General features: G+C 36.5%; 1 protein-coding gene across 1 annotated transcript; it reads left to right on the forward strand.

Moving 5' to 3' along the window:
• The first annotated feature begins 3,352 nt into the window (after positions 1-3,352).
• On the forward strand, positions 3,353-10,046 carry LOC132641066 (transcriptional corepressor LEUNIG-like). The gene is made up of 3 exons (XM_060357947.1): positions 3,353-4,006; positions 8,782-9,559; positions 9,657-10,046. Exons 1-3 carry the CDS (start codon positions 3,491-3,493, stop codon positions 9,671-9,673), a joined length of 1,311 nt encoding a protein of 436 aa, XP_060213930.1. The 5' UTR covers positions 3,353-3,490; the 3' UTR covers positions 9,674-10,046.
• Positions 10,047-11,288: the final 1,242 nt, after the last annotated feature.

The following is an 11,288-nucleotide window of genomic DNA, read 5'->3' on the forward strand; positions in this document are numbered from 1 at the left end:
TACAACAAACCAATGGATATGTATTATATGTATTTGGTTTGGTTTGATTTTAATAATTTTAAAAACCGACTAGATTGATTTGGTTTTGGTTTTAACCCAAAACCGACCTAAATCGACCCATGAACATCCCTAATTCTAATTAATGGGGTTTTGTCTAACCGACCCATGAACACCCCTAGTTCTAATTAATGGGGTTTTGTCTTTGGTTTGGTGGGAATTTTAGTTGGGGGTACGGATTATTAGGTGGATTCGGGTTATGAGTTGAGATTTAATTTGCTTAGGGTTATTATAAAATTAACCAATTAGAATGTGTCACGTAATATATGAAACTTTTAATTATACTTTTTAAGTAGGCCGTTAAAAAACAAGAGCAATCTATGGCCAGTAGGTTGACGTCGAGGGTATTTTAGAGAAAGGGATAAGACACTATTACCCCCCTGAACTATATCCGAAGTTGCTACGACACACCTTACCTTTCCCTGGGTCCTATTACCCCCCTAAACTTATTTAAAACAGAATATTTACCCCCTAAACTTATTTAAAATAGAATATTTACCCACAAAAGCGCTGATGTGGCAAGGAGAGTGTGTTTCACTCTCTTTGAGAGAGTGAGAAACATACAAAACAGGAAAGCTTAATTTTTTTCCTTAAAAATCTGTATTTTCTTAAAATATGAAAAACTGAATTATTTTTTAAAAAATATGAAAAATATTTTTTAGAAAATAAATCTGGAAAACTGAGCCTTCTTATTAAAAAATTGGACATTTTTTAAATTTGGAAAACTGATTATTTTTTTCTATATATGAAAATAAATCTAGTTTTCCAAATTTAGTTTTAAAAAACGAGTTTTCCACATTTTAAAAAAATAATTAATTTTTCCAAAATTTTATAAAAAATCAGTTTTTTCACATTTTGACAAGAAAAACACTTTTTTTCCGGATTTTATTTGAAAAATAAAAGTGTCCTAAGAAAATGAAATCATGAAAATCAAGATTTTTTAAGACATCTTAAAAAAATAATCAAGTTTTCCATATTTTTAACAAATCCATTTTTCCATATTTAAAAAAAAATCGTGTTTTCAGTTTTGTTTTAAAAAAAAATAATCAAATTTTCAATTTTTTTTTAAAAAGGGGTTTTAAAAATTATTTTTTTTAAAGAAAAATCAGTTTTTTATTTTTTTTTCATCCATGTTTTCAGTTTTTTTTTTTAAATAAAATGGGTTTTAAGAAAATCAAATTTTCAATATTTTTTTTTAAAAAAAAGGGGTTTTAATTTTTTTTTTTTAAAGATTTTTTTTTAAAAAAAAAAAAAAAATTGACACGCAAGCTGAAAAAATTAAAAAAAGAAACAAAAAGCAATAAATACACATGTGGCAATGAGACTGTATTTCATCTCCCATATGAGAGTGGGCATCAGCGTTTAAGCGGGTAAATATTTTGTTTTAAATAAGTTTAGGGGGTAATAGGACGCAGGGAAAGGTAAGGTGTGTCGTAGCAAATTCGGGTATAGTTCAGGGGGGTAATAGTGCCTTATCCCTTAGAAAAATAAGTCAACGGATGATATTTTTGTACCAAATCCTATAGTTCAAGGGCATTTTAGGCCCTTTTTCATATAAAGTTTAATTAGCACATTCACTTTTCAATTAAACATTTATTCTACTAATTCATTTCTAAACTTTTATACCCTCGATTGACTGTGATGACTTAGAGTTACCCTAAGTCCATGAGTAATATAACGTACCCAGGTATAATTGAATTGAATTTTGTTTATCATATCATTCTCAGAGTAAGTAAAATAAATATAATATACGGAAAAGGGCTAAATATATCCTTGTATTATTGTAAAAGGGCCAAATATAACTTTTGTTATACTTTGGGTCAAAATATACTCCTAACATTATACTATTGGCTCAAATATACCCTCCACTATTAAGTTTGTCCAAGGTGGAGCCCAATACCACATGTCACTCATATTTAATGAGGTGGACACCACGTGGGCATGGTACCTCACTAACCAAAACAACTTTTTCCTCACCTCCCCCTCCTTCCATATCATCTTTCACCATTAGCACCTCTCCCTTCGCAATTGCAACACCCTTTTAAAATTAATTTTAGAGGAGTTGTGTTGAGATACCTTAAAATAATAGATTTGAGGATCGAAGCCATAGTCACTGAATTGTTGAGGTTCAACAATGGGGAATTTGTTTGACATTTTGGTTATTTCTGTGGGAAAATGGGACTACTACTATACTATGCAAAAAGACTAGAATTTGCACTGGACTAATCCAATTCAAGTGTAAATCAAACGACAAATGAGAGGGAATATGGTGTTCATCTTTTTCATATGAGGAATGAAGGACAATATAAAGAACAAGTGGTGGGGTCTTTGTGTTTTATTTTTGGTAAAGAAGGGAAGTGATAAATAGACTCAAAGGGTGATATTTGATTGTCACCGGAAAAATTAGGAATTTCCAATTCACAACCAGTTCTTCTTTTTTGGAAAGCAAAGTCAATTAGGTCCGTTCTTAATTAACTGAGATTTTTCTTTCTCAAATTTGAGCTTTTTTCTTAGTTAATTGAGACTTTTCCATCCGTAATTAATTTTAAAAGGGTGTGGCAATTGTGGAGGGGGAAGTGCTAACGGTGGAAGATGATATGGAAGGAGGGGAAGGTGGGGTAAAATTGGGTTTGGTTAGTGAGGTGGCATGCCACATGGTGTCCACCTCATTAAAATATGAGTGACATGTGGTATTGGGTTTCACCTTGAATAAACTTAATGGTGGAGGGGTATATTTGAGCCAATAGTATAACGTTAGAGGTATATTTGGACTCAAAGTACAATGAAGGGTATATTTGACCCTTTTAATAATACAAGTGTATATTTAGCCCTTTTCCGTATATTATATTATTGTAGAAAAATAAATTGTTAAATAGAAAGGAAACACTAGTATCTAATATGTATTCATAATTTTATATTTGTTAAAATAGAAAGTCTCCACACCACTAATTTCCTTAGGTTATTATGTATTTTATTTCCTCACACATTCAACCCATGACCCTACGACCGTACCCCCCTCCTCCTCCAAAATAAATAAATAAATAAATAAATCAAGGGCAAACCCCCCTTTTGAACAGTTCAAGGTTAAAATTAACCTATTTTTTCTTGTTTAGGAACAATCGTTAATAAGAATGATATTTTGTATTTTCGCTACTTGCAGGGCATTTTGAGCTAATTGACTAACAATAAGGGTTTTTTTTGAACAAAAAACTTAAAAATTAGGGTATGTTTGGCCCTTTTCCAAATGAAAGAAACACTGTGCCTTTCTGGCTTCATAGGATTATAATAACCCAAGCAAATAAACCAAAAGAATTCCAAAATCGCGATGACCCAAATCTCCTTTTCCTGTGGAGAGTAAAATGCAGTAGAGAAACCAAAAATCCTAAACTTCAAGAAATCAGGTAAATCATCTGTCCTCTAAGCAACAATTATAATGAATTATTCATCTCATCAAAACCAATATCCTTACCCTCCTCCTTCCCAACCCTATAATAACCCACCTCAATTTCAACCCTATTACTCCAATCTTCAATACCCACACCATCAACAACAATATCAACAACCCCAACAGCATCATCAACATTATCAACAACCCCAACAACAGTATTCATCATATTATACCACTCCTAATTACCCAAATTCATATCCTCCACCACCACCACAACAACAACACCACCCACAGACCCATCAACAGTGGCATCATCAACAACCCCTGATTCATCCACCACAGAGTGCGTATCATCAGTTGCCACAAAGGACAGATGGGGTTGTGGCTGTGGCTGTGCCACCATTGGTACAGTTGCAAGGGCAAAATTGGTACCCCCAGCCTCAAGGGTTTCGACCCGTGATTGGCGGGCCGGGTACCTATACGGGCCCGGGTCAGGGTCCGGGTGTGGGTTCCAGTGCATCTTCTAGACGTGGCCCGAGGCAATCTAGATCGCGTTCGCGTGTAAGTTGTTGCTTCTGCCAAGTAAAAAGTAGTATTTGTTTTGCTTTTCCTTTGTCTGAAGATTTGGTGTATGTTGTAACTTATATCAGTGTGATCAAGACTGCAAAGCTAGAATCTATTGGGGCTTTATGCGAAAAATGCTACTATAAAGAGTGGCCTTTAATGAATAAAGACGCAATTGAAGGAAAAGATAAAAAGAATATATGTAGTTCAAGAAAAGTAACTATAAACCGAAACCATAATTATGTAGACAATAGAATTGAAAAAGTTACAATTTTGTGAAATCTTTTTATGTGGTGTCGCTCTCTTCAAGGCAGAGGCTTAAGTGTGCTTAAGAGAGCGAGAGCCTTTGACGATACTGAGTTATATGTCGAATTTCATTTCTCTGAATTCATGATGACTAATAATTGAGAACTTGAGTTTGATAATCGATTCCAAAGCTAACCATGTTATTGCATGTATAATGTGCCAGACCATATTCTTAAGAAGGAGAGTGTATCTGTCAAGTGTTGGTGAGCAGGTCTATAGCTGTTGAATAATCATGTGTTGTTTTTGCTTTCTGATGTTTAAATTTTCTAACACATTGTTATGTCTGCAATCATGAATTTCGTTTTTTGGTCACCGAGAAATCCGTTTGGGGTCAACCATTAGGACCAACCGCATCTTTTGAAACTCGGGGATACTGGGTCCGCCCCTCTACTCTTCTCCACGTAAATACCAGGCCTAGATCGCAGGGCGCAGGGCTCGAACCTGTGACCTAACTCACAAGTCTCTCAACCCTTGCCACTTGAATTAAGCCCTTGGGCATTTCTGCAATCATGAACTTGTGACCTTTTTGTTCAAAAGTCATGTGAAGCATTCTATTAGTTGGCAATCTATTATATGTTATTTCATGTTGAGCTCTAGTTGATCTAAAAGAATAGAGTGCTAAGACAATTCAGTTGAAGGGATTATGGTATAGAGGAAGAAGCTACATGCAGACCATGCCCATTTGCTATTAGAGATTAGTTTAACCAAAAATCTCTTTTACTAAAGTTTCAAGTAGACCAGTCGGCCACTCCAATACTTACAGCATTTCCAATGCTATTGGATTTGCTCCCTTATACAAGATTGGGCATCGTCTTTGTTTCGTAATAGAATATTCTGTGATTCATTGGTCTGATAACCCTTGTTTCAGAACGGAGAAACAACAACAACAACAATCCAGTGTGATCCCACATGAGAACGGAGAAAATCTTTCCTTATTCATGTAGGCATGGCAACACCTAATCATTTGTTGAAATGTGACAATGTTGTAATCTCTGTTATAATGGTTGGCTGTGCTTGTGGAGGTCGAAGTTGCCATGGAAACTTTATACGTCGTACACTTATTGAACAATGTCATGAATTTAGCTGTTTTAAGATTATGCCTGTCAAAATGGTGAAATTTGTCAGTTTGTGAGGTAGAAGAAGATAAAAACTGGTAGAATACTTTTATTCGAGTAGCCTACTCCGCCTACTGTTGCTGTGGCTGGGAAGGTAAAAGGTTTGTTCAGATTTAACCTTGAGCTAGTAGAAGAAGGGACTAGAACCCCATCCATATGCATTGAGCCACTATCTCTTTTTTTTTTTTTTTTTTTTTTTTGTGGGGGTGGGGTAAATAAACATGGTATTTATTAACAAGGGCAGTATGTACAGCTCAAAAAAAAAAAAAAAATGGAAAAAGAAGCAGCAAACTGGACAAACCCCAGTTGTGCTCGGACTAGGCACAAACTATCAAGAAACAACTATCTTTCAATGTTCAGTCCATTTCTTCTAAGGGTAGAAGTTCAGCCTCTGCATATAACTTGCTAGCTTTGGAGTTAAACTAGCTCCCAAATGAACCTCGTGGATGATACGTTTGGTCAATACTTGGACAATTCTAGTCTTGTTCTGGAAAATTCTGGTATTCCTTTCATCCACAGATGATGGACAGTAGAAGCTAGAACCATTCTATAAACACCTGAACCTTTACTGTGCCCCTTGCAACTCCTCGCAGCTTATTGGATATCCTCCTCTCATACCACAGCCCTTCTCTGAATGCCTTGCCAATATAGAAGTTTATTCCAAACCTGTCCAGATACATTGCAATGAAAGAACAGGTGTTGTAAGGACTCTTCAGCTTGGTTACACAGACAGCACACACTGATCAGTTGGTATCCCCTTTTTTGCTATCCTGTCTTTAGTTGCCAATCTCCCTAGAATAGCTAGTCTCAACATGAAAGTGCATTTTGGACAACCTTGATTGTTGCAGACCAGCCTCCTCCAAAACACCTTAGGGAGAGCAGCCTGGAACTTCTTATAAATTTTTCTGATTGAGAAAGTTGCAACTTGTTGAAATTCAACCAGATCACACCCTGCCTCCTCCAAGTATTGTTTGGCTTTGGGAATTTTCTGGACAACCCAAGAAGCTGATTTAGGAGAAGTGTCCCAGACTACTTCTCCTTTAGTATGGTAGGCGTGTACCCACCTCACCCAGAGTTTCTCCTTCTCCATGCATAGATGGCATAGCCGCTTACAGATAGCTGCTTTATTTCACAGCTCCACATTAACCGAATTAAGACCCCCTGCTACCTGAGGGTAGCATATCTTGTCCCATGCTATCAATGCTCTCCTTGAGAATTCAGCTGTGCCAGTCCATATTGAGCCGCTATCTAGTCTACCAAACGGCCAATCTTATTTCCATTTTTGAGTGTGCTCTATTCTTCTCATCATGACCATTGTACTATCATTAATTCATCTTGTCAAAATTTTGATTAATTGTGTGGAGATGGAGTAAAATATTAAGCGATGCAGACAAAACCAGCAGTGAGGCTGTAAAGTTAATCTTGTTTGTGTGATTTGACGTATAATTACACGGCCATTATAATTTTTGCAGATCTCTCTGCATTTCCATTTTCTCCCCCACTTCTCCTTTTTTTTTTTTTTTGGATAACCGTGGTGTCCGGGCCTCTGGCCCGCCTCCGACTAATTCCACGGGCCTCCAACCAGCAATAGGTACCATGTAACTCTATCCACCAAGGCTAGGACAGATGGGAAGAGATTACCTTTTTTTAATTTTCTTCTCCACTTTTAGTAATCCATTTTGTTGGAACTGGCCTTTGAAGTCTTGAATGTTCACATGAGGCTACTTCTACAGGCTGGTCAATCATTGAATAGGGGTGGTGGTGGAAAGGGCGGTCAGCACAAAGGTGGTGGTAGGGGTAAAACCAAAAGAGACAGGCTTATGACTAAAAACTACCCAGAACCAAACCCAGTCGATTCAAAATTTAGCAATTCTGCTGGAGTTGTTAGATGTGAATTGTGCAAGGTTGATTGTGGTGGGATAGAGGGAAAATGCTATTATAAACCTCTTTAACGAATAAAAGTGCAATTGAAGAAAAAGATAAAAAGAATATTTTTAGTACAAGAAAAATAACTATAAACCCAAATCATAATTACGTATACATCAGAATTGGAAAAGTTAAAATTAGGCAAAATGATTTTATTTGCTGTCGTTCTCTTCAAGGCAGGGCCTGAATGCGTGACTTAACTCACAAGTCCTTTAACTTTTGCCACTTGGACTAAGCCCTGTGGGCATGTCCGCAAGCATGAACTTGTGGCCTTTTTGTTCAAAAGTCGTGTGATCTCTTATATGTTACTTGATGTCGAGCTCTAGTTGATATAAAACAGTAGGGTGCTAAATGAATTATTTGAAGGGATTATGGCACACAGGAAGAAATAGTTTAACCCAAAATTTCTTTTACTAAAGTTTCGAGTAGACCAGTCGGCCGTCTTGATACTTGCATCATCTCCAATGCTATTGGTTGTGTTATTGGATTTGCTTCCTTCTACTAGATTGGGCATCGTCCTTGGTTCATGATTGATTATCCTGTGATTCATGTGTCTGATACTTGGTATCCCTCGTCTGAGATCGGAGAAAACGTTTCCCTATTCATATAGATGTGGCAACACCTAATCACTTGTCGTGATATGACAGTGTCCCAACATCTTCTATAATGGTTGGCTGTGCTTGTGGAGGTGGAAGTGGCCGTGGAAACTATATACTTTGAAAATATACTAATTGAACAATGTTATGAATTAAGCTGTTTTGAAATTATGCCTGTCAAAATGGCGAAATTTGAGTGCCTGTGAGGTAGAAGAAGATAAAAACTAGTAGTTGTTATTCGAGTAGCCTGCTCTTGCTGTGGCTGGGTACGGTTAAAGGTTAGTTCAGATTTAACATTGAGCAAGGAGAAGAAGGGCCAAGAATGTGGAGAGAGTTTACTACTGGAAGTAAAAAATGTTTGGCAGGCTTAGCTCGGATAGAAATGAAATAAATCTTTGTTACACACATTTGAATCCTACTTTATTCTCATCATACTATTCTGCTAAAGCTTAGTATTATGAGAACAACGCTCTCCATTCACTTTAACCCATCCATATGCATTGAGCCGGTCTCTATTCTACCAAATGGCCGATCTTTTTTTGCATTTTGAATCTGCTTTACTCTTCTCATCATGACCATAATGCTAACCCTTAAATTTCGTCTTACCTTGCCAAAATTTTGATTAAATGTGGGGAGGGAGTAACTATTTAGCGATGCAGAGAAAACCAGGGGTGAAGCTGTGAAGTTAATCTGGTTTGTGTGATTTGATATAATCACTGAATTTTGCCAGATCTCTCTGCATTTCCATTTTCTCCTCTGTTTTTAGTAATCTATTTTGTTGGAACTGGCTGTTGAAGTCTTGAATGTTCACACGAGGTTACTTCTGCAGGCTGGTCGATCATTGGATAAGGGTGGTCGTCAGCGCAAAGGTGGTGGTAGGGAAAAATTAAGAAAGCCTGCTGGAGTTGGTAGATGTGAAGTGTGCAATATTGATACTGGTAGTGCAGGCATCCTTAAGCATCACCAGACTGGAAAGCGGCACAAAAGGAACTTGGCAAAATTGGAAGCAAATGAAAACGGATCTGTTAACGATTCCCAGAATGCACAGAAACCTTCTGGTGATTTAGAACCAGGAACAATCTTGAAGCCTGATAACTTGCTTGGGGAAGAAGAGTCTAAGCAGAAGCTGCCAGAAAATATTCCCTTAGACACTCTACCTTCTGAAAATAAATTAGAAACTGAACAGAAAATCAATAGTGCACAACAAGCTGGAAATCAGAAGCGTGGTGTGAAACGCAAGATGCTGGTTGGTGGAGGGAAGAAAAAGAAAGCTTCTAAAGGAAAGAGGATGGCGATTGGACCTTCCAATCCTAAGGTCAGAATTCCTTTAACGTGTGACCTATGCAATGTGAAATGTAGTTCACGGGAGCTTCTTAGACTGCATCTTTTGGGTAAAAATCACAAGTCAAAGCTCAAGTGCTCTGAAGGTCACCACCCTATATATAGACAACAAGGACTTCAAGCACTTTATCCTCCTAATCCCGTCACAAATTCCTTATGCAATTTACAGGGTGCTCAACAAGTTTCGAATGATGCACAAGTTTCAGATCCCATTGCTGGTGTTTCTGTTCTTCCTCAGAATGGCAATGCTGTGCCTTCTGCAACAGGTGTGGTTTCTGACTCTTAGCAAAATTTCAACCCTTGAGTACCAAATTTCGTTCCTGAATTTTGACCTTGCTAATGCATCTATTGAAATCTCTGCAGGAGTCAGTTTGAATTGATATGAGAACATATATGGCTCACTGCTGGGCAACTGAGTAATCCCCATATCCCTTAGCTTTTCTAAGTTGACAAGGTCAAGGCGCAAAGGATTCCAGCTTTAACTTATTTTCGCTGAATAATTAATTTCTGGGTTTCTAGGTAAAGGGGAATTGTTCTTTTTGTATTTCTTTGCTGTCTTCATCCCCGTAATTAAAAAAACATGAAATGATTTGGGGATGAAAAATAGAGAAGTTCAAATCCCCTTGTTTTTTCCTTCCAAACGGAATCAATTTTTATGTTTTTCATGAACTTTTTCTTTGCATTCTGTTAGTAGCAAATGTAGATGTTAGTTGGATTTAATTTATAATTTGTAAAAAAGGAATGCTTCTTAAACTGTTTGAGCGTGTTGGTGATACTTATCCAGAAAACAAGCCTAAAACAATTTTCAGCAAACAATTTTAAACCAATTGTCCTCCGTCTTTGTCTGAGAACATAAAAATTGCTCCTACTGTTATTGTTAGGCTCCTTGGGACTTGGGAGTGAAAGTGTTGCTTATTTTGATGAGATAAGGTAATACTTCAAGCTGTTGAATTTCCCTAAGATATGACGTCTAAAAGAAAAATCTCTTTCTCCTCTTGAAAATAAGTGAACAATTCTATTTCGAACGTATGGGCAATTTCAGAAAGCGGACGAAAAAGAAAACGAAAAGGCAATTCTAAAATTTAAAAGTGAAAATACCAAGAAAGAAGTTTATGTAGTCATTTAGTTCTCAGTTCAAGTGCAATCCAGGGCTGAAAAATATTTTGACATAATACATAAATAGACCCTCAAATTTGGTCTCAGTTGGCAAGTATGTCCTTCAACTTTAAGTTTGCACAAGTAGGCATCTCAACTTGTATAGTTGAACACGCAAACATAAATGCTGATGTGGCACTAACGTGACACATCAATTTTGGAGGTGTTTAGACGATCATTTTGTAAGTTGGAGTGTTCAATTGACAAAGTAAAAACAAGTTGACGTGCCTACTTGTGCACACCCAAAATTGAAGAGCATAATTGTCAATTTAAGAGCCTGTTCATGTATTATGTCTAATATTTCAGTAAATATTTGTTCTTAGTTCGTTCCACGGATGAACAACAATTATCGCTTTGAGTAAGAATAGATGAAAAACGTAAATTACTTTGAGCCTGTTTGGATTGGCTTATTTTAGGTTATAGTGTTTGGATAAAATAAATAAAAAAAAAGCTTCTAACCAATTGTTTTTAAATCAAAATGACAAAAATAAGTCAAAAATCATAAGCTAGAATTCTTAACTTCTGACTTTTGACTAATATGTCAAAAATCATAAGCCCATCCAAACATGCTTAGACATTAGTCGACCGAATTATGTTACATGTGACATTAATCTCGATTCTCAATCAAATGAACATGAGAAATAAATTAGCTTTCTTGGAGGTATTTCTTATGCCGAAAGCTTTCTTAAACATTTATGAGACACCATTCTAATTTATGCAGAGGCTGAATCAGGCTTTACTTTTATAATGATTTTAAACTAATACACACGTAATGTGGTGTAGTGAGTTAAATACCTTGAAATGTCAGGGTTCAATTCTCTGCAGAAATAAAATCAAAAT

Source organism: Lycium barbarum, chromosome 1 (genome assembly GCF_019175385.1).
Source record: "Lycium barbarum isolate Lr01 chromosome 1, ASM1917538v2, whole genome shotgun sequence".
Classification (NCBI taxonomy): Eukaryota; Viridiplantae; Streptophyta; class Magnoliopsida; order Solanales; family Solanaceae; genus Lycium; species Lycium barbarum.